We start from the raw sequence: 24,392 nt of genomic DNA on the forward strand, positions 1-24,392 counted from the left end.
TTGACCTTGGAGTTCACCTCTTATCTGTTTGGAAGTTGTTCTGGGCTCTTTGGTTACCATTCGTATTATCTGTCTCCTCATTTTGTCATAGATGTTCCTCTTGCGGCCATGTGTAGGGAGGTTTGCTACAGTCCCGTGGACCTTAGACTTCTGAATAATATGTGCAACTGTAGTCACAGGAACATCAAGCTGCTTTGAGATGGTCTTATAGCCTTTACCTTTAACATGCTTGTCTATAATTTTCTTTCTAATCTCCTGCGGCAACTCTCTCCATAGCTTTCTGTGGTCCATGTTCAGTGTGGTACACACCATGATACCAAACAGCACAGTGACTACTTTTCACCCTTTAAATAGGCAGACTGACTAATTACAAGTTTGAAGACACCTGTGATGCAAATTAAAGGACACACCTTAGTTTAACATGTCCCTATGTTCAAATTATTTGAGATGGTATCCCTTTATCTTTTCTAGGGGTACCATCATTTTTGACCAGGCCAGTTTCATTAGTTTTTTTTAATGATTCTGTTTAACCACAATTCAAAAGCAATGTCGGATTTTCATTTGTTAATTTTCAGTATTTTTTTTTTAATTATTACTTTTGTCAGTTTCAAGTTATTTCAGTGACCATTGTGGGTTTTTCTTTAACGGGAGGGTACCAACAATTTTGTCCATGTGTGTATGGATTTAATTTAGTCTGCAACTGGATTTACCCATTTAATTTGAGCTTTCTCAATTGAGGGGATGTGATCCATGATGGGTGTAGCTACAAATGTTCCATCGTACCCTCTTGACATTTCTGCTGACCCAACACTGCAAATTTGATGAACTTTTAAGTATTTCCACACCGCTGACATGATCGCCCTTGTTTGAAAGATTTATGTAAAATCACCCGAGATGAAAACAACAATCTAATGGGTGTGCATTAGGGATGCAACAATTATAGATTTTTATGGTTCGATTTTAGTCTGAGGAATAATCACGGTTTTACGATAATTATGCTTTAATTTATTGCACCACAGTTAGGATGTATAAAATTCATATGAACATTCTTAAATTATTGTTATTGTTAGTGGTGGGCATAGATTATTATTTTTTATCTAGATTAATCTCACTGTAATCTTGGCGTTAATCTAGATTAAAATGGCTCATTTGAATTCCGCCGAAGGCATTCAGAAGTGTTCTACGCAAATAAGGACTAAAAGTAGCCTAAGTCTTTGAGAACGGGTTTCTCAAGCCAGGTGGCGCATTAGACCAGGAGCTCATCTCCTGTTTCCAAAATGCATCACAAACTGCTTGAGAAAGCTGTTCTACTATGATAATTGGTGATGAAAATAAATTATGTTCAATAAGATATACTTGTGTTTATTAACTGTTTATTAGATTAGTTAGCTTGGCTGATAGGGCTGTGCTGACGGGCTTGCCTCGGTTGCACTCAAACATCGTAGTTTGACGACGACTCTTCCCCTGCGCTACATCAGTGCTTGGCCCGGCATCTTCCGCATTAGCTATGGGATGCTTTGCGTTTAGGTGGTATTTCAGACTGGAAGAACTCCTACAGTAAACAAATTCCGCATAGTGGAGCAAACAACCTTAGTCTTGTCGAGGTTTCCATTGGGAAGCTTCTTAAAAATACATTTTCCCTGAAGCAAACAAGGCGGCTTCATAGCTGCATCCATGTTGGCACGTCACGTTTGATGTGATAATTTCATACACAAGGCATACACACAGGTTCGAAGATTCGTTCTCGCCCCCTACAGTGCAATTCGGCTAGGTATACATCCGCGCTAAAATATCAAGGTGAAAGTCATCGTAGCTTGCGTGACCCAGCTCCCAACCCAACTTTGAGAATAGATTAACGGCGATATTTTTTTTATCGCCGATAAGAGTCACAGCGCGTTAGCGCGCATTAACGGTCCACCACTAGTTATTGTACAACATTTCTTTGATGGCTTTTGTTTTTAACAGTTGCAGCCTTTCGAAACAAATCATAGTTCCCAAATAATACAGTACCAAATATCTAAAACAATTATAATCGTAAATTAGTGAATGAAATTACTTTTCTAGGTGAGCTTCTAGGAGTAAATATTTGTGCGTAACTGAAATGAGTAGCCTAAAATAATAACGCAGACTAGGCACTGGCTACCCGTACAGTGCAATATAGTGTATGTGCACAAATATGTAACAAAACTTAAGGTTGTGTTAAAAACAACACACAGAAATAATATTAATAAACAAACTAAAATATATGTCCAAACAAGAGAATGTTCCTGAAGAACTTAAAAAGGTCGGGCGCTGTTCGACACCAAAAAAGTCAAGCAGGGCAGCTTTCAAGACATATGGGAATTCTGCTTTTAGCCAGCTGGTCCAATTATTTTTGTGATTTGTGTAAAACTGAGTGAGACTGCGTCCCCCGTTACACTGTTTTGATGTTAGCCTCAGTCAGACTCCGGTCGCTCACTGGCAGTGTGTTCACAATGTTGTATTTAAGGGAGTCAGGTGGTTGAGCGGTTAGGGAATCGGGCTAGTAATCAGAAGGTTGCCGGTTCGATCCCCCGTCATGCCCCAAAATGACGTTGTGTCCTTGGTTTGCCTCGGGGGAATGTCCCTGTACTTACTGCAAGTCTGCTAAATGACTAAATGTAAATGTAATTTCACTCCATTCCACACCAAAAACGTCAGGGAGGACTCCCTTTTGTAGATACAAGCTTGCTGAAGATAGCCAGAATTTCTTTAACCGAGCCTGTTTCATTCGTCATTTACCTGAGAAAGCGACCTCCGTTAGCCAGGCTAGTTTTGCCCGTTTCACTCGGTCAGGCTATTTAAAAGGTCTTGGGGGAAAAGTGACTTGTGCATGGACAAGTGAAACAAATGTACTTGTCCAAAGGACAAGTGCCTCAAAAAGTTAATGTCAAGCCCTGCAATCCAGTTGCCAGAGATACATAATTATCTACCTGATCGACACTCCAAGTGCAGGCTTAGGCTATATACCCAGGAGAAGTTCGTCTTTTGCCTCCGACATGCGCAGTTGAGCCTGCTTGACGTTGTGTGACGTAGGGTGATAATTGGTCTATAGGCAACATTAGGGGTAACTTTGGAACTTTCAAAGTAAAAGTCCAGGCACAAAATGGCTGACAGAAGCAGAGTTTTTTCTGCGTCAATCCTGGTGAATCAGATAAAGCACTCCAATGTGTTCATGCTTCAGTTGTGTTTCAGCAATACTACTGGGGGGTTTAGCTATAATATATGATAGTTCTAAGTACCACCTTTCATTAGAAACAACAATTATGAAAAGTAATACCTTTTCTATCCTAAGTATTTGACCTTGGTTACCAAGGGTCCTTTTGGAGTCTCCAAAAGAAAACGCCTGGATGTACTCTTAGAAAAACAGGTCAAATATGAATATTTTATGGTATTATATTTGACTTTTGACTTGGTAAGGCTTCATGCTGTGGTCCAATTTTGTCTTCCAGCATGTGTTTTCAAAACAAAATCCAGGCAAAAATAAAAACTTTAAATTTCCTTGTGTTCAAGCATCCATTACTCAAAACCAGTAGGACTTACAGGGGTCCTGACAAGAGGCAAAAGAACTTCAGTGTTACCTTTCAAAAGAGACCACAATCATGCATGTGCTCCAAATGGTTCAAGAACAGCTTTCAATTTACTTTACTGGGTATTACCATTTTAGGCGTTTTTTTTAATTTGACAGGATTGAGAAGAGGTTAGTTAATTTGAGTTTAGTATGCATTTCTTCATGTGACTATGGTAAAAGCAATTACACACAAACAAAAAAGTATTTAAACTAAATGTTACCTGCAGATGTCTAGAGCCTTCCTGGCATCTCCTGATACAGCAGACACCTTCCTGGCACAAAACTGGATGGCAGATGCATCCAACAGCTTTTCTCCTGACACCTAATATGAGGGTAACAAAGAGCGCCACAAGTAATCCACAAAATGTCAACATCCATTTATAAATCCATAAATGCAAGTAATATAATAACGATATTCAGAAATGTTTAATATGCTAAACAAATTTTAACATGAGTATTAATTTCTTAACTCCTTCATTCAAGTAGAGAATGAGTCGGCAGGTGTGGAAACTTGCATTCAGATATTGCAATCAGTCTACTGAATGACTATGCAGCTGTTGGTTGGTAAATTACAACTGGATTTCTTCCCTCACTTGTTATTTTTGCCATGCATTTATTTACAACTGTATTTATCACACCATAGTTTATAGTGTACAAACTCATTTTGGGTGAGTAAACTTTCATTTGGGAACCTTTTTCTGAGATATTGACAATTAGACTAATTAACAATATAAGCTGTAAGCAGCAAAGATTTTAGACATCCACAGAACAGGGTTCCGAGTACACAGAGCAAGTTTGGTGTGAATCCATCAAAGATTTGCTGAGATACGACCTCACTTCCTTTTTGGCGGCTTAGTTGTCCAATTTGATACGCTGTTCCAGACAAACGATTTTGAAAATCAAAAATCCATACGGTAATGGTGAAGCTCAGTCTGGAGATCCTCTCTGGCAATTTTGAAGAAGATTTGACAAAAATTGTAGGAGGAGCGAAAAAAACGTTTTTCATTACGTTTCCAAATGGCAGAAAATCTTAACTCGGTACCATGTCATTAGTTGAACTCATCTTGATCCAGGGAATTCAATGACACCTCAAGTTTGAAATTTAGCCATACGCTTCAAAAGTCACATGTGTAAACACACCTTCAACTTCGACCCATTGGTGGTGCTAGAGTGCTCAAATAGGAGACATGAAACTAGGTGAAAATGTGTGCCAAACTTCACAACTTTTCACCATACGGTTCTAGGGGCTGCCATAAACACCAATGCGTCAAAGTTTAGACATACCGTATTTCTTCGATTAAACGCCGCCCTCAAATAAACGGCGCACCAAAAATTAACATTGTGTAATAAACGCACCTTCGATTAAACGCCGCACCAAAGAAAACTTATTTAATTGGTTCAATTAAAACACAGTATTTATTACACAAGTAAATCACAAGTGTACAATATAAAAATTTTAAAAACAAATTCACCTTTCATCAACCCCAAGTTCACGTGCTACAGATCTGTTGCTGCTGGTGAGTGCTTTCTGCACAGCTTTCTGTTTGAAAGCTTAAGTGTAAAAACGTTTCGGCATGCTGCAGCATTTAATCAAAGAAGTACGGTAATAATAATGGGTACAATTTCTGTGGGAAATTGTGAGGTGTGCTTGCGTCCCTTGCAGATGGGTCAGTTTTGTTACTGACATTTTACAACTGTTATTTCTATATATTTTATATAAAAATGCATACTAATTTATGTAGATTGCTCTACATATTGTGGAACCATGTCAGAATAATGTTCCTCAATGTAAAATTGTGAAGACTTTGAATATCTCATCATCTACAGTAGGCTACATAAAATAAAACTGGAGAAATCTCTGTAAAGGACAAGGGAGAAAATAAATTCTGATGTCATCGCATGGGCTCAGAAACACCTCCAGAACTCATTGTCTGTGAACACAGTTTGCCATGCCATCCACAAATGCAGGTTAAAGCTCTATGGTGCAAAGAAGAAGCCATATGTGAACATGAGCCAGAAACACTGCCGTCTTCTATAGGCTAAAGCTAATTTAAACTGTTCTGTGGTCAGACAAATTGAAATTATTTTTGGAAACCTTGGACGCTGCGTCCTCTTGACTAAAGAGGAGAGGGACCATCCGGCTTGTTATCAGCGCTGGGAGTGCATTAGTGCTTGTAGAATGGGCAGCTTGCACATCTGGAAAGGCACCATCAATGCTGAAAGGTATAGGTTTTAGAGCAACATTGTTGCAGGGAAACCCTGTTGTAGTATTTATTTATATGTATATATTTATTATTAGGTGTGCTTGCCTTTGGCAACACAACCTATTTTAATCTCATATATATATACACACACGGTACAGAGTTAAGATTTTCTGTCCAATCAGCGAACAGAGGGAGTGGCTGAGAACGATGACGTTGATGTCGTGCATTAGTTTGAGTTGTAGTTCAGTAATGGCGGCGGAGAAAGATGCGAGCGAAGCTATTTCGGTCTGTTGTGGCAACGCTGCCGAATATTAAGTTAAAGCCGGAGCAAGAACAATCCTTGCTGAGTTTTGTTGGTGGCCACGATGTTGAGGCCCTCCTCCTCACGGGGCTCGGGAAAAGTTTGATTTTCCAGCTATGGCAGCTAGCTCCGTTACAGTAGTGGTGAAGGAGTTGGCTAAGGTGAACGCTAGCAATTGGTTATGGCAGATCAGAGTGGCTCTGAGCAGATCCAAAAGTTTAAACTTCAACAGAGTACCCGCCTTCAAGGAAGTTAACTCTTGTCAATGGAGCAATCCCAGACCCTCTGTACAAATGAAATGTACGAGGGTATGGTTAGGACCAGGCTATAGGAGGACACCATGGCACATACATTTAAGCAATTTAAGACTTGAATGTACAGTACGTAATGTCACATTAAATAATGTAGTTAAACTTAAGCGTGTGTGTTGTGTCGCTGTAACACAACAGTGCTGTGGCAGCACTGTTACAGAATCGCTGCACGGTTAGGATTATATTACAGTAATTAAAATAATACAAGTCTGGTTCAGTACATAAGTGAAGTGAATACCATTTTGCTACCTGCATATTCCTACAGCTGACAAAAAAAATACACCCCAGGCTGGTGTTATCGCAGGAAACGTGGTTGAAATGCAAAACTAGTAGGCTGTGGTAGCTCTACTTAGCTTACCTATTTTCCCACCCTTAAAACCTTTGCACTACATACAGAATGTTGGTGCTAAACATGTAGCTAGTTATGTTTTCAGGCTGTGATATCAACATCCTGTATTTTGTATGCCCTTCAACTGGTTTGCTCCTGCGATTCCCACACAGCAGTAGTCTAGTAGTTGGCTAGCTCGTAGTACAATTTACCGGGGACAGCTTCTCCACGCAGGGTTCTAGACAAACAAAATGGTTGCATTTTGCGTTGTTACTGACAATGATCGCTTCCAGTAAAAAAAAATTAAGGAGCCATTTTCCCCTAAAAAAAGGGGGTTCTTTATTAATGGCTGAATGCAATTTGAGTAGGCTAAATGCGTGAAAATATAACTAGAAGGGGAAAATTTAAGGGACGTTTAAGTCCTAGAGGTTAGGACCATTTTTACACAGGATTGCCCAATTTCTTTGTTTTCATGAAACTTTTCAACTATGTGAGGCTGCTAAATCAGCATTCCCTCTTGCAAGGGAAATAAGCCAACCGTTTCATTCTACACATCACTCTTAGTATTTTGAATTGTAAATGAGCAGCAACAAATGTATGCTTTTAAATCTAGATAAATATATATGTGAGTTTACAATAGGTTGTGTAGCCAAAGGCAAGAACACCTAATAAATATATATGAGAGAGAACAATATGTTGTGTTGCACACAACATATTGTTGCACACCTAATAAGAAAAGGTAGAAACACTTAAGGTGGCTTTCGGCACCCAATTACAACATTAACATTTCGTTAATTTAGCAGAAGCTTTAGTACCAATGGACATTTTATCATTATGTAGCTGTCTGTAGCAAAACATATTGTAAACAAGCTGCAAGGTGGGGGGGGGGTGTCCATGGGTAGCTGTTTGTATAAATCTTTTATTTTGCATTTGGTGTCCTTCTGCCACATCCATTTATAGGATTCCCACTCTTTTCTACAGATAATTTTCAGGGATTGAGCCATTCACTAATACTAGTGCAGTGGCCGCGCCCACGATGCCCATGCCATGATTAAGATAATGTTTAATTGTTTGGTGTAGATTTCTTAAAGCGTTGCTGAGATATGACCCAACTTACTGTTTGGTTGCTTTGCTGCCAATTTTGATTTTGAAGTAAAGCAGCTTAATTTGGGGGGGGGAACAAGTTTGTTGGAAATATCAAAATCACTGTATGGGTCCATCTAGACTTTACTGCTTGGCCCTCAATGGTGGCCAAGCAATATCAATGGTGATTTTGTCTTGTTTCCCAGCCGCAGCTAGTCTGGCCTGCTACCATGCTTGTGAGCGGTCAGTGCAGTTAGCTAGTTTGCTATTTAGTAAGATATAACTATTGATATTGTATAAATAACCCATCGTTAGTAATATTTTGTGCAGCAGCACGTGGAGTAATATTACTGTTATGTATTTACAAAAAAGAATGACGAAACTTACCATAGCCAAGCCCAAAATTATTATCAATGATTGAGCCTAGCATAGGTTATTCTCAGTTGTAAGATTAATTATTCTTTTTTTGTTATTTTATATTGTTGATAGATATAGATTATATATTTTCTTTTTTATTTCTGTATTTATGGTATTTATCATCGAAATTGCCACAATTTTGGTCACATGCTATCGAAATTATATCTGTGCAACCTCAAAATATATTTGGGACCATTTGTGCGATTGCAAATAATCATTTAGTTTCTTTACAAAACGCTCACTGATTATCCTACTGCACAGCAGTGTTGTAGTCAAGACCACCTTAAGGCCGAGACCAAGTCATGACCAAAACCAGAGTGTATCGAGACCGAGGACCAGGACCAAGGCAGGGCGAGACCGGGTCAAGACCAGACCACTCAAAATACACAAGCAGTAGGGTTTGGCTAGGTAATAAGTTAGATTTGATCTGTAACTGTATTTGAACTAAAAATTAACACTCTTAACGTAGTGCCGTGTGCTTATGGCCAGGGAAAACAGCCTGTTTTTTTTCCCTTCTTTTTCTTAGTGGCGCATTAGTACTCGGTCTCTGCTTTCACATTTCTCTCTCACCCAAGTGAAGGAGCGCGGTACTGCAGCATTTAACTTAAAGGTCCCATGGCATGCTGTTTTTGGAGGCTTTTACATAGGCCGTAGTGGTCCCTTAATACTGTATCTGAAGTCTCTTTCCTGGAATTCATAAGTCCCACAATGAGCTTTCCTTAGGATGTGCCATTTCTGTGTCTGTAGCTTTAAATGCTATGAGGAGAGAGGCAGGGCTACTGCCATGCTTCGGTCGTTTGCAAGCCATGATGTCTCTCGAAGAAAAAACAATATCACGCTCGTACGATCGTAGCTAATTTTCTCATTGGCAGGCCAAATTCTCTGGGCAGGCAAAGCAGAGAAAGGGGAGGTAACCTTTCCTCTTATGATCACATAAGAACATTTTCAGCATTTGAGCTTTCATTTCTCAAAAGGCAGCGAAGAATACCCAGGGCTTGGTTTACACCTATCAAAATTTCTAGCCACTGGGGGACCAAAGGCAGGCTAGGGGAACTCTTTAATGTTAAATAACATCCTAAAGGGACATTTTCAAGTCATGGGACCTTTAACATTATGAAATCGGGAAAGGTATGCAGCTGACATGAGTTAATGTTGATGTAACATAACTTTATACTCTTAATTAGCTACATTGCTTTATGAGGCCTGGCTCGTTATCAAAACAAAATCTGGCAAGCAACTGAAACTAACGCCCTGAAACATACAGTATGTTACATAGCTAATACTAGCTAAATCTCTTTGTGTAATGGGGGAAAATATTTCCGAGGAGTTTTGGTACAGAGGCATATTGCAAACGTTAAGTAGCTAGCTTTGCTAGCGTCACTTACCCCTAGCTTACTTTTTTTAATGTTTTCTTTCTAAACGCAGGTAAAAGTTTGATGTAGGCCGGGTGCCAGCCGTCTCAGTGAGCGTCTCTTTGCAGAATTTACACAAACTGTGTTTTCTTTTGGACATTATTGTTAACTCTTTGTGGTTCAGGTAACCAAATCTAATTACAGCTGATTTGGCAAACAGTTTAACAAAATGAAAATAAAGGAGAAAAAATAAAACAAAAATACACACAAGCTTCTCGCAAGATTCTACAAGTTTTCAAACACCTTCTCCATTAAGTGTCATCCCGTCAGCTCCACCATGCTCAAGGAATTAAAAGAATGGATTCCATATTTCCTCAAATTTACCGTATTTACCTCTCACAATATAAGTAATTTTTTCCATAGACATGTTCATAGCCATTTCTTTCATCCAACTACCTACTCTAGGTGCTTGGACGTTCTTCCAATGTAGGGCAATTAAACGTTTTGCTTGTAACAAACTCATGTCTATGAAAGAATAATCTGTACTTAGTGTAACGTGACAAGGATATAAGTGTAATAGGAATGATTTTGCAGATAATGGGAAACTAATATTTGAAATTGTATTTATCTTATCGCTAACCTCTTTCCAGAAGTTCATTATGTGTTCACATTCCCAAATACAGTGGTACAAAGTGCCTTTAAATTTGTTACATTTCACACAAGTGTCAGGGATGTTTTCACTGTATTTGTGTAATGTAGCTGGAGAGATATAAGTACGCATTAACCACTTATATTGTTGTAGTTTCAGTCTTACATTTACTGTTTGGGTTTGAGCCCCCTTACATGCCTTCATCCAATCATTCACATTTATATCCTCGTTTAAGTCCTTACTTCTAGCTTACGATTTGAGGATTCTTGTGATCCTGAAATTATGATATCATAAAGTGATGAAATTAAACCCCTGTTATAGCAATCTTTTATCATTTCCCTCTCTAAAATAGTTAGAGGGGGTTTCATTAAAGAGTTCTGTTGGGAGGTAGAAATGAAATGTCTTATTTGTAAATACTTAAGTGTTTTCCAGGAATTTCTAAAGAATGAGCTATTTCCCCAAAGGACATGAGCTGATTGGACGAGTATAAATCTGCAACTGTCTTTATTCCTTTGCCTGCCCAAACTTTAAACCCTGCATCAAGCCTCCCTGGTTTAAAACTTGTCTTGCCCCAGATGGGGCTAAAACTAGACAAGTTGTTAGGAATTCGTAAGTATCTCTTGACTTCATACCAAACATTTATCATATTCATTACTATTGGGTTAAAGGTGTTTTTCCTAAGGTTTTTTGAGTTCAGATGAATAAAGGTATAGGTTTAAGGGCAAGCCAGAAGAGATTGTAGAAGATTCCATGTCAACCCAAGACGGAGTACTTTGAGAAGAAAAATAGAACATAATGGTTCAAAGTTGAGTAGCCCAATAGTACCACTGTAAGTTAGGACATTGAAGTCCTCCTCTATCGTATGGCAAATGTAGAAGTGATAGGCGGAGTCTAGGACATCTGTTATTCCAAATGAAATTAGTGAACAACTTATTAACTGTCAGAAAAAAGTGTTTTGGAGGTGGCAGGGGAATATTCTGAAACAGATATAGAAGTTTAGGCAAAACATTCATTTTCAAAATATTTATGCGTCCAATCAAGGATACGGGTAAAGATGACCATCTTTCAATAGAGTTAGAAATACCTTCAAAGAGGGGGTCATAATTTGCAGGAACAATATTCTTGAGTTTTGAAACTATTGTTATGCCCAAATATGTAAAGCAATCAGTTGGACGAAACACGGTTGTACCATAATTGGGCTGTTGCCCATCCCTCTCATTTAGCAACATTAGCATGCTTTTTGAATTATTGATCTTGTACCCAGATATCTTCCCAAATCTACTAATGGTATCTAACAGGGCAGGAAAATAATTACTAAGATGTTTCAGAAAAAGAAGGACATCGTCTGCAAATAAGGCAATTTTATGTTCTATTTGACCAACAGTAATACCAGTTATATATGTTCTCTAACTGCTATTGCAAAGGGTTCTATGGAGATTGCAATGAGGAGGGGAGAGAGAGGTGACCCCTGCTGACATCCCCTGGAGATGTTGAAAGATTTGGACACCATATTATTTGTCAGAACCTCTGCTACGAGATTATTACAAAGAATCTTAACCCATTTGCAGAATTGTTCCCCAAACCCAAACCTTGTCAAGAGGTCAAATAGATAGGGCCACTCCACTCTATCAAAGGCCTTCTCTGCATCTAGTGACAGGATGGCAGTGTCCGGTTGGCCCTCCTGGTTATGAAGGACGCTGAGAAGCCTTCTCACATTATGGAATCCCTGTCTGTGTTGAATGAATCCAGTTTGGTCCTCTCCTATTAGATTAGGCAAAAGAGCTTCCAATCTCTTAGCAATAACTTTACACAATATTTTCGTATCCGAGTTAAGGAGGCTTATTGGACGCATGTTTTCGCATCTTGTATTAGTTTTCCCTGGTTTTGGTAGTAGAGTGATTAAGGCTCCTCTCATTGATTCAGGGAGGAGACCCTCTTGGAATGCTTCCAACAACATATCTAGAAGAGGGGCTAGCAACTTATCTTTGAATTTCTTATAGATGTCTACAGGGAGGCCATCTGGGCCTGGCGTTTTCCCTGCCGTCATTGCGTCAATCGCTGCTGATAGTTCTTGTGTTGTAAGATCTTTTTCTAGAACAATCTGATCTTCCTCTGAGATCTGAGGTAGATTAAGATTGTCTAAGAACTGTGACTGGAGCTCCTGATTCAGAGGACACACAGTTTTTCATAATAATCTCTAAATGCTTCATTAATCTTAATTGGGTCAACAATATTTCCTAATGGGCCTTCAATCTCGGTAATGGATCTTTCAGTTTGCCTTTGTTTGATCTGCCATGCAAGTAGTCTTCCTGCTTTGTCCCCATGTTCATAAAAGTTCTGTTTTAATTGTAATACTTTTGCAGCTGCTCTACTGGCTGACAGTTCATTATAGCGGGCCCTTAGCAGCACTAATTTATTATGGTCATCCACCTTAACTGTATTTTCCTGAAATATATCCTTTTGTAATTGGTTAATCTGCTCATCTAATTGTTTCATTTGTAGTCTAGATTGTTTGGACTTTGAACTACAAAATCCCATAATCTGACCTCTAATGAAAGCTTTGAAAGCCTCCCACCTTATGCATGCCGAGGTTTCAGATTTATTAGTCTCAAAATACAACTCTATTTGATTACCTAAGAATTCTATAAATGATGGGTCTTGGAGCCATCCTACTTGCAGGCGCCATTTAGGAGGAACATTAGCTATCTTGTCATTGGTGTATACCAATGATACTGCAGCATGGTCAGATATAACTACAGCATGATATTGACAATCTGCTATCTTGGGAAGAAGTTCTGCAGATATTGATTTGATTCACATGACGTCACTGTAGCTTTGCGCCGCCATGTTATCTACCTACTCGGCCTTAGAAATGCCTGCAATATGCCTGACTTTTTCCTCTGTTTCGGTGAAGTTCATCTTGGTGAATTCTGCTCAGGTCAAGGAGGACAGCATTTAAGAGAGAACGCGATTCCCATTGATCTGTCGCATCAGAATTTTGATTTGGGTCACAAAAGTCTTGCAATTTGAATGAGAATGCGTCGCCCGCATAGTAGTAGGCGGCAGCCATGCCTTGGTCCCCCGGTTTTGAAGTTAGCCTCAGAGTCAGACTCGGGCGCTCACTGGCAGTGTTCACAATGTTGTATTTCACTCCATTCGACACCACAAACGTCAGGGAGGACTGCTTTTGGTAGATATGAGCCTACCGAAGATAGCCAGAATATTGGATTTCTTTAACCAATCCTGTTTCATTCGTCATTTGCCTGAGAAAGCGACCTCCGTTAGCCAGGCTAGTTTTGCCCGTTTCACTAGGTCAGGCTATTTAAAGGTTTTGGACAAATGGCTTTTGTGCATAGAACGTAAGTCCCTCAAAAAGTTAATGTCAAGCCCTGCATCTGACATTAAAGAACATTGTCAAGATTAATGACAGCTAGCCGTGAGCTTAAGTGGCACTAAGATGAGTGCTAGCTGTTAGCCACTTAGCTAACAACTCGCTACCTAGTCAGAGTAAACTGCAGCAAAAACATACATTTGATTTCTTTCAAATAATAAATAACTTTCCCATGATTAAATATAAGTCCTTGGTGGCCATGTGCCGCACTTTCACGTCATTCACCCATCCAGCCACAGCATATTGATAAACATCCGTACTCTTGAAAGCCTTCAAGCTATCCCCACTGTATGGGGAGGGTTATGTACAAGATACATGTATATAGCTAGCTCTGTCATGATAAGCCAATTGGGACAAGCCTGGGGCAGATAATAAGGAACCAAAGAAAACTGGGGGTAACAAATAGGCTAAGGATTAGTGATGGGTCGTTCGCGAACGATCCGGCTCTTGAAGGTGAACGTCGGGAGCTGGCTCGCATATCTGAAGAGCCGACTATTTTTAATAGATTAATACAGCCTATAAAAACTAAATGATTATGAAATAATGAATTTTAATTGTATTTAAAATAATTGACTAATTCAAAGAACAACAAAAAAATACTTGTAGGCTTAAAGGTGCACACGATCATCCTCACATTCTGTTCCTGTCAATCCTGCATGAGGGAGGGCCGAGCCAACTCACACACAGTCAGAGTAGTCAAAACTCGGAGGAGAGCCATGACAAATCAATGCATTTTTAAAGATGTGGTTACGGTCGAGTATGATTTCATTTAATAATTTAATTCAAATTGTTTTCACACCTATCATAGTCAAATTCATAGTTAAAACATGTATTTTTTAAAGAGCCGTTCGGGAGCCAAAAGAGCCGGCTCTTTTTAGTGAGCTGAGCCATACGAGCCGGCTCACGAAAAAGAGCCGGAATGCCCATCACTACTAAGGATCGGAGCTTAAAATTGATTTTCCCGACATGTCTCTGTCTCACTTTCTCATTGAAATCGGCAGTGTGGGCGGCCATACTGGGCGAGATCGGTAGTGCATATGGCGGCGGTCTGTTTGGAAGTGACGTAGGTGGCATCTATGAATTAAAAAATAATCAATACGTGAGTGTGTTTGATATGTGCTAGAGTAACATGAGTACGCTGTAGAGGTGGGGTTGAGGTGTCTCCAAATGTCCAACAAATTAAATTTTTCTAGTTTTGACATGGGTATTGTCAGAACCTGTCGAGCGGTCCTTAACTGGGTCCAAAGTGCAATTCATATCACCTGCCATAATGTGAAGCCCTGACAGAGAGAAAATTGTGAGAAATAAGTCATTAAAAAAAACTAGGATTGTCATCATTAGGGCCATATACACTTATGAGATTGATTTTTTCTGAAAACAGAACACCTTGGACTATAACAAATCTGCCCGCCGGATCCTTTGTTATTTTCTCAACCTGTATGGGAATGGATTTATGAATAAGAATCATTAAACCCCTTGCGTTTGAGGCATAACAGCCATAGAACACCTGACCCTGCCATCTCCTCTTTATCTTAACTGTATTTTCTGTCATCATGCGTTTCCTGTAGGAAAACTACTTTGGCCTGTGATTGTTTTATTCTGTCCATTACCTGCTTAATTTTTGCTATTTTTTAAGATTGCCCAATCCCCTACAGTTCTAAGTAAGACATTTTACCTTTCCAGTTATCCCCGTTTGTGAGCGAAAACCAACTGCCACACACCATTCCTATCGATCTTTACCATTGGGAAGCATAACCAAAAATCAGAAACACGAAGCACGAAAGAAAACATAACACATACATTCAACTGACAAGAGCAGACTGCAGCGTATCATCCGTACTGCTGAGAAGGTGATTGGCTGCAATCTGCCTACCCTCGAGGACCTGCACACCTCGAGGACCCTGAGGCGAGCGAGGAAGATTGTGGCCAACCCCTCCCACCCTGGTCACTCCCTGTTCCAGCTACTCCCCTCTGGCAGAAGGCTGCGTTCTATCAGGACCAATACCTCACGCCACAAAAACAGTTTCTTCCCTTCCGCTGTTGGCCTCTTCAACAAGGCCAAGGGACCACACTGACTCAAATGACTTATTGCTTAAAACACACTGCTTTTGCACTGCACCACAACATGGTATCTTGTACATTTGTATTTTTTGTAATATTTTTTTGTATTTTTATATTGTAATTTACGGCAACTTATATTTATCCCACTTAGTACTGCTAGTTTATGTACCCTTAGTATAGTTAGTCCACATATTTAAATTTTAGGTATATGTTTATTGTATGCACCTTCCTGCCAAAGCAAATTCCTTGTCTGTGCAAACTTTCATGGCGAATAAATCCCTTTCTGATTCTGATTCTGAACATAAATTCAAATCCCATTAAATCCCTTGTTATATAGGGCTGTTCCTAGTGGACCCCCCCCCCCCCCCCCCCTCAAATACGCTTCTTATATGGGGAAGTTTGGTCCACACGTACAGTTAGGTCCATAAATATTTGGACATTGACACAATTTTCATCATTTTGGCTCTGTATACCACCACAATGGATTTGAAATGAAACAATCAAGATGCGCATTAAGTGCAGACTTTCAGCTTTAATTTCAGGGTATTTACATCCAAATCAGGTGAACGGTGTAGGAATTACAATACATTTTATACCCCCCCTTTTTAAGGGACCAAAGGTAATTGGACAATTGGCTGCTCAGCTGTTCCATGGCCAGGTGTATGTTATTCCCTCATAAAGGGAGTTCGTTATTTCATTGACAAGGAGCAGATAAAGGGTCTAGAGTTCATTTCAAGTATGGTATTTGTGTTTGGAATCTGTTGCTGTCAACTTTCAATATGAAGTCCAAAGAGCTGTCACCATCAGTGAAGCAAGCCATCCTTAGGCTGAAAAATCAAAACAAACCTATCAGAGAGATAGCAAAAACATTAGGTGTGGCCAAATCAACTGTTTGGTACATTCTTAAAAAGAAAGAACGCACTGGTGAGCTCAGCAACACCAAAAGACCCGGAAGACCACGGAAAACAACTGTGGTGGATGACAGAAGAATTCTTTCCCTGGTGAGGAAAAACCCCCTCTCAACAGTTGGCCAGATCAAGAACACTCTCCAGGAGGTAGGCGTATCTGTGTCAAAGTCAACAATTAAGAGAAGACTTCACCAGAGTAAATACAGAGGGTTCACCACAAGATGTAAACCATTGGTGAGTCTCAAAAACAGGAAGACCAGATTAGAGTTTGCCAAAAAACATCTAAAAGAGCCTGTACAGTTCTGGAACAACATCCTATGGACAGATGAGACCAAGATCAACTTGTACCAGAATGATGGGAAGAGAAGAGTATGGAGAAGGGAAGGAACTGCTCATGATCCAAAGCATACCACCTCATCAGTGAAGCATGGTGGAGGTAGTGTTATGGCGTGGGCATGTATGGCTGCCAATGGAACTGGTTCCCTTGTATTTATCGATGATGTGACTGCTGACAAAAGCAGTAGGATGAATTCTGAAGTGTTTCGGGCAATATTATCTGCTCAGATTCAGCCAAATGCTTCAGAACTCATAGGACGGCGCTTCACAGTGCAGATGGACAATGACCCGAAGCATACTGCGAAAGCAACCAAAGAGTTTTTTAAGGCAAAGAAGTGGAATGTTCTGCAATGGCCAAGTCAATCACCTGACCTAAATCCAATTGAGCATGCATTTCACTTGCTAAAGACAAAACTGAAGGGAAAATGCCCCAAGAACAAGCAGGAACTGAAGACAGTTGCAGTAGAGGCCTGGCAGAGCATCACCAGGGACGAAACCCAGCGTCTGGTGATGTCTATGGGTTCCAGACTTCAGGCTATCATTGACTGCAAAGGATTTGCAACCAAGTATTAAAAGTGACAATTAGATTTATGATTATGTTAGTTTGTCCAATTATTTTTGGTCCCTTAAAAAGGGGGGGGGCCCACATATAAAATGTGTTGTAATTCCTACACCGTTCACCTGATTTGGATGTAAATACCCTGAAATTAAAGCTGAAAGTCTGCACTTAAAGCACATCTTGATTGTTTCATTTCAAATCCATTGTGGTGGTATACAGAGCCAAAATGATGACAATTGTGTCAATGTCCAAATACTTATGGACCTAACTGTATGTGAGGAACTAACAGCTGATGGGCCTACCCTTTTTCTTCCCGCCAGTTAACTTATTACAACCCTTAACACTGCTAGTCTACTTCTACTCCTGTTATGAACTCAGCAGAACATACTGTTTAGTTTGCATCTAGACTAAAAGTCTATCCAAGCCTGTAATAAAATCAAGCCATTTTGAACTGACAAAAATAACACTTATTGGTCGATATACAACAGTATTGACCTAACCTAAATTCTCAGAACTGAGAGATATGCACAGAATGAGCGAAAAATAAAATGAGTACCGTGGTATCAAGTACCTGATTCCGTCAGAGACAATTATTATTATTATTTATTTTCTATATATATATATATATATATATAAAAAAATATATAATATGCCCTTGTCCAAGCTTGAATCCTCCAAATGCGCTGCCATCAACGACAACACACACAAATCAAGGTTAGCTATTTTATATTATCCTACTGCCCACACGTGGAGAAAACAGCCCGCTGCCTAGCATACTTTAAAACTTTAAGCCTTTTCTCCAGTCTTTTTTTATGGAGATGTAAATAATAAAAACACTCTGACTATCTTTGGCATATACTTAAATGCACATAATTGTCCTCCTCTACCTTCTCTCATTATCCAATCCTTCGACGAAGTGTTCCACCTCAGCGGGCGTGTTGAACAGTTTGGATTGTTCCTGGTGTGTCAGAAGCAGCCGATATGGAAAGACGATCCTATGTTTGTCGATTCCCCTCTCAGGCAGCTTCTGTCGTATTCCATCGTAGGCTCTCTGTTTCTTGTGAGTTTCGGCAGAGACGTCTGGAAATAGTCGAACGGTGTATTCCTTGTATTTAAACGACGGCTTCACTTTAGCCGCCCTTAGCACCTCTTCTTTCTGTTTGTAGTTAAGAAACTTCATGATGAGAGTTCGGAGGTGGAGGTGGACTGTTGTTCACGTTCTGGGGCTGCGGGCCAATTCTGTGTGCGCGCTCCAATGCTAGCGGTGTGCTAGTTTTCATTCCTAGAACTGAAGGAATCCATTTTTCTAAAAACGTGCATGCATCTCGCCCTTCTTCATTCTCTGACAGTCCCACAAGCCTAAGATTATTCCTCCGACTTCGGTTCTCCATATCGTCAGCCCTCTCAGTCAGCAACTTAACTTGAGTATCCAAACTTTTAGTGAGGGTCCGAAGCTGAACCACTTCATCCTCTGCCCCTGAAATGCGTTCCTCTAAAATTTTCATTCTTTCAGTAACTTCTTTAATTACTTGGAACACACCGTCTATTTTATTTGTGACCCGTTTCTCCATCCCCTTTATGGCATTCATGACATCTGCATTGCTAGGGCTAGTGCTAACGCTAGCGTCGACGTCTTTAGCCACGCACTCGCCATCTTCCCCTTCATCTCCCTCATCGGCATGGTCAGATAACTCTTGTTCTTCGTTGTCAGTTTTCTCTTGAGTCATCTTTTTTTTCGTCTAGACATCTTCCAACTGTATTCTGATAATCTTACAGCAGTTACTAAGCGATTTTTGAGTAGATTTTAAGGATTGAATTTGACAACTGCAGGAGAGTTAATAACTTGCAGCCTCTCAGCACCTCTCCATAACCGGAAGTCCCTCATTCATTTAATTTCAAATTAGAAATGAGTTAAGTTATGTTTTACATCCAATAACGAGCTAATGATATTAACAAATAAATTAAACAATGCACAGGAAATTTAGTGATATTGACCAGTCTTGAAATAAAATCCAGAGTCCTGTTTGTCCGAGACCGAGAACAAATGCGGTCGATTCCGAGACAAGACTGAGACCTTCAAAATGTAGTCTCGAGACCGGTCTCGAGTACTACAACACTGCAGCACAGTACAGTGACCGTTCCACAATTCTATACAATGTTACATAACCAATTAAACTTAATCTTTATGTTCTTAACTTTAATGCAAATTTCAGATTGATTAACCACGTTAACATTTAGTTTTACACTTGCAAATCTTTTTTTACCCCCATTTACCTTATATATTTAGTGGGAATTTTCAGGAATTACCAAAAATGTATTTGTTAAATTAACAAGAGCTTGGTAAAGTAGCAGCAAACATGAGCTTTAACTTCTGAGCTGGCAAGCAGGAAACTAGATAAATATTTATATAGTATTTTAATATTTGCCAGTTATTTTACCATTATTAACTTCAACTTGAAACAAATATATTTCACCCTTGTATATATATATATATATTTTTTTATCCCCAACCTAGTACTATAATCAAAACTTACCAGAATGCATGTGCTCATTGGGCTGACAGCTAAATGTGAGCATTGTGAGAATGAACTGCTCATGTGATAGAATCATGCATAGGGCATGCAGTGAATTATTTGTGTCCATTATTGTAACTCATTTTTTTAAAGGAACATTTTACGAATGAAATTTCCCATGGAAACTTTCTGGGAATTTTCAACCCCTTTGCAACCCTATCCTGAACATACAAGACAACACAAGACGGATCAGAACTTTTTCAAATTTTCAATGTGTTCCAGGATGTGTGGGAACCATGTGCCCCCTTCAATAAGTAACCCATACCTGTTTGAGTCTGTCCTGTACGATGGAAGCGAGCTCCTGCCGGCTGTACGGAGAGAAATTCAGAAGCTGGGGGTGACATTGAGGCAGTGCCTGCAGCCTGGGAAGAATCCTGTCAGTCAAGTCCAGCGCATTGGCTATTCCTAGAAAAACAACATATTGTATATCTGTAGTCACACAAACATGCAAATGTGACAAAGATGCAAAGATGCCTAGCCGCTTTTATTCATACATCATCATGGCTTTATAGCACCACGTATGGCAATTACACTATAAAATGATAAAAATCGCAGGTCAACTGTGGAATTATACAACATTAAGCTTATAATCCAATGACCATTCAGCATGAAGCCACCTTAATCATTTCCTCTTTTAAAGTAACATTTTTGAAATGCAGGGAGATCAAAATTGTATTTACATTATATAGAATAGAAAACTACAGCATTATGTTTCATCCATGCTATGGCCCCCACACAGATTCTACAAATCTAACAATAAGGGCTGTGGTTATAAAATAACAATGATTTACTCGGACTAGAAGTGCAATTTTATATACCCACCAGGAGAATCAAAATTGCTTGCATTCCCCTCTCCCTAACTGCTCAGAAAACTCACAATTACCAGATTTCCAGACAGAATCTACAGTGAAATTACATCATGGTCATTTGTAAAGGTGACAGTTTGTCAAAGATGCACAACATACCAATGAGACAAAGGCGAGATTTTGGCAAGTATGGCCACTCAAATATTGTGTAGAGGACATCATGGTCTTTGCTGTCCAACTGGTCCATCTCATCCAGGACTAGAAGACTAAAAGTAAGTAAGATAAGAGTGTTAGTGCTAATGTAGACTAATGGCAATATTTTTTGCCAAACTTAATATCAGACCTACAAACTCCTCAGAGTAAAAAAGGTGACAGTGGGGGGTTGGGCGGGGGGCGTGCCCCCGGCTCGATTTTTTTGTGATTTTAATATGCAAATGAAACATTTCTGAGCGTGACTTAAAGGCCATATTGCAGGTTAAACATCACTGATGATAAATGGGTACATGAAGCACTCAAGATATCATTTAAAAAATCTCCAAATGGTGTCTCTAAATGGTGTGAAAGACCAGTTTTTGTCATTTTTGGTGTTAGCATTAGCATATTAGCGCAATTTGGTTATGACATCACGTTGGGGAGACGTGGAGGAGACAAGGCATAGATATCCATAGACATAATATAGATATCTATGGAGACTAGCCTCAGATTAGTACTAGAACTATGGCGAATGACTGCAACTCACTAGGGCGCTTCACCAACTCCACTCATTCTCCTCGGAACATCTAACTACATAAAACATTTACACAATTTCTCCAGAATGAAACACTTTCTGTTATGTACGCTATTGGAGGTTCGTCCCAAGATCTCTACAGACCATGCAGCTAATTTAATGCTCAACACTTGAACACATGGGCTTATTACTTGAAAGAGGAACTAGAGATGGTACAATTTCTGGGGGAAATTGTAGGGCGTGCGTCGGTTGCAGATGGGTCCGTTTGTTATGAAACAAGCCGAACCCCCTTTGAAACTAGCTATTCTAACAACGTTGTCACCAGCAGTATTTTTCAGATGGAATCGCGATTCAAACAGTACCATCTGCTAACTGAAAATATGCCCTCAAATGTAAATAAGCTTGATATTTATTTAGGGGGAAATGGCTAATTCAAAAGAAGTTTGCTGGAAGCGATCATTGTCAGTAAAAAAAAGCCGACCATTTGGTCTCAGTCTAGAGCCCTGCATGGAGAAGATGCATGAAGAAGCTACGAGCCAGCTAGCCTAGCTTATGTTGCTAGCCAAACTTCACTGAATGTGCCGGAAATGAAAAACTTTTCTTTTGACATAACCTAGTTTAGCCTGTGGCATTGAAGACAGCGACGCACCACACAAGCTTGAGTTTAAATAGCTAAATTATTTAATGTGACATTACTTACTGCACATGCAAGTCTTGAATTGCTTAAATGTATGATGCTGCCAGTACACCACGGCACGATAGATAGTACTTAAGCTACTAGCTTAAGTACTATCTACTAGTACTAGTAGTACTGTGCAACAGTCTATCCCATATAGTGCTCGTTCAATCCAGCCTAGCACATATATGCATGTCGTATCTACTGCGTCATCTCAGTTAAACTATCAGGGCTTGGAAATACTGCGACTTGCTAAACACACAGCTGCCTGCAAGACCCAGTGAAATGTTATATACAGCTAGCAAACTAACGTTAGCTAGCATCGCTAACGACATTTGCTAACTCAACTTCGGTAGGCAAGCTGGCCAGTGCAAGTAACAGTTGATGCTGTGTGCTTAAAGATTCTGACGCAAGTGCTAAGATTCCGATTGGCCAAGAGAAAAAGTGCTAAGATTCTCCCCCTCCATCATAACTTTTCTTCTCCATGTCCTAAACTCCTCTCTCACCTCTGGCACCTTCCCCTCTGCCTTCAAACAGGCTAGAGTTACCCCTCTACTCAAAAAACCCTCCCTTAACCCTGCCGTTCTCCAGAACTACAGACCGGTATCACTGTTACCCTTCCTTTCAAAAACAATTGAACGTGCTGTATCTAACCAACTGTCTAACTTTCTCTCTCAGAACAACCTGCTTGACCCCAACCAATCGGGCTTCAAGACTGGCCACTCCACAGAGACTGCCCTCCTTTCAGTCACCACTGCCCTCCAGTCTGCCAGAGCGGCTTCCAGGTCATCCGTTATCATTCTGCTGGACCTTTCTGCAGCGTTTGATACGGTTAACCACCAGATCCTGCTCGCCAGACTTTCTGAGATGGGCATCACTGGCACTGCACTCCAGTGGATCTCATCCTACCTGTCGGGAAGATCCTACCAGGTTTCCTGGGGAGGCAAACTGTCGGGCCCTCGCCAGCTCTCCACTGGTGTCCCACAGGGCTCCGTCCTTGGACCCCTCCTCTTCTCTCTGTACACCACCTCACTTGGACCAATCATCACCTCCCATGGCTTCTCCTACCACTGCTACGCTGACGACACGCAGCTGTACCTGTCGTTCCCCCCGACCGATCCGGGGATCTCAGCTAGGATTGAGGCCTGCCTCACAGACATCTCCGCCTGGATGACCGAGCACCACCTCCAGCTGAACCTCGCCAAAACAGAACTTCTCATCATCCCGGCTAAACCCTCCATCTCCCACGATCTCTCAATCACCCTGGGATCTGCGACGGTGACCCCTTCATCCTCTGCCAGGAACCTTGGGGTTACCATGGACGACGAGCTCTCCCTCACGGCCCACATTGCTGCGGTCTCCCGGTCGTGTAGATTCACCCTCTACAACATCCGGAAGATCAGGAGATACCTGTCTGAGCACTCCACCCAGCTGCTAGTCCAAGCACTCGTCCTCTCCAAGTTGGACTATTGCAACTCTCTGCTCGCTGGTCTCCCAGCATGTGCAACCCGCCCTCTTCAGAGGATTCAGAACGCGGCGGCCCGCCTGGTCTACAATCTACCCAGACGCTCCCATGTTACCCCGCTCCTCATCTCTCTCCACTGGCTACCTATCATGGCCCGTATCAGATTCAAGACCCTGGTATTGACCTTCCGAGCAGTGAACGGGACTGCACCCGTCTACATCAAGTCTCTCCTGCAGCCTTACACCCCCACCCGCCACCTACGGTCTTCTTCAGACAACCGCCTGGTGGTCCCACCGCTCAAGACCGCCCGGTCCCAACACAAGCTCTTCTCCTGTCTGGCCCCCCAGTGGTGGAATCAACTCCCCACCTCCATCAGAGACACTGACTGTCTCTCCACCTTCAAGAAAAGGCTCAAGACGCACTTGTTCCGGGAGTACAACGGTACTTAGGAACGGTTCGCTTGACCCGATGTTAGTTTCCTCAAGGATCACAATGACTCTTGCTTAGAGACTTGTTGCTCTTGTGGTTAGTGGTAACTGATTAAAATTTTTGGTTCTCGCTGTGATATATTGTTTTATTACTGTTGCTTGCTTTTTCCCACAGGTACACTTGCACTTATAGCTGTTCATGTTGTTTGGTTGTGACTTGTTTAACTA

The 24,392-nt window shown here is 40.6% G+C and overlaps 1 protein-coding gene across 1 annotated transcript in view; it reads right to left on the bottom strand.

The window, feature by feature from the left end:
* cdc6 (cell division cycle 6 homolog (S. cerevisiae)) overlaps window positions 1-24,392 on the bottom strand; it is a 45,886-nt gene that overhangs the window by 13,487 nt on the left and 8,007 nt on the right. The window contains exons 6-8 of the mRNA XM_067259230.1: window positions 21,028-21,134; window positions 20,328-20,467; window positions 3,811-3,911 (exon numbers count right to left, since the gene is read on the bottom strand). Of these exons, the coding sequence (XP_067115331.1) occupies window positions 3,811-3,911; window positions 20,328-20,467; window positions 21,028-21,134 (348 nt within the window). The remainder of the gene's footprint in view (window positions 1-3,810; window positions 3,912-20,327; window positions 20,468-21,027; window positions 21,135-24,392) is intronic.

Source organism: Osmerus mordax, chromosome 21, assembly GCF_038355195.1.
Source record: "Osmerus mordax isolate fOsmMor3 chromosome 21, fOsmMor3.pri, whole genome shotgun sequence".
Classification (NCBI taxonomy): domain Eukaryota; kingdom Metazoa; phylum Chordata; class Actinopteri; order Osmeriformes; family Osmeridae; genus Osmerus; species Osmerus mordax.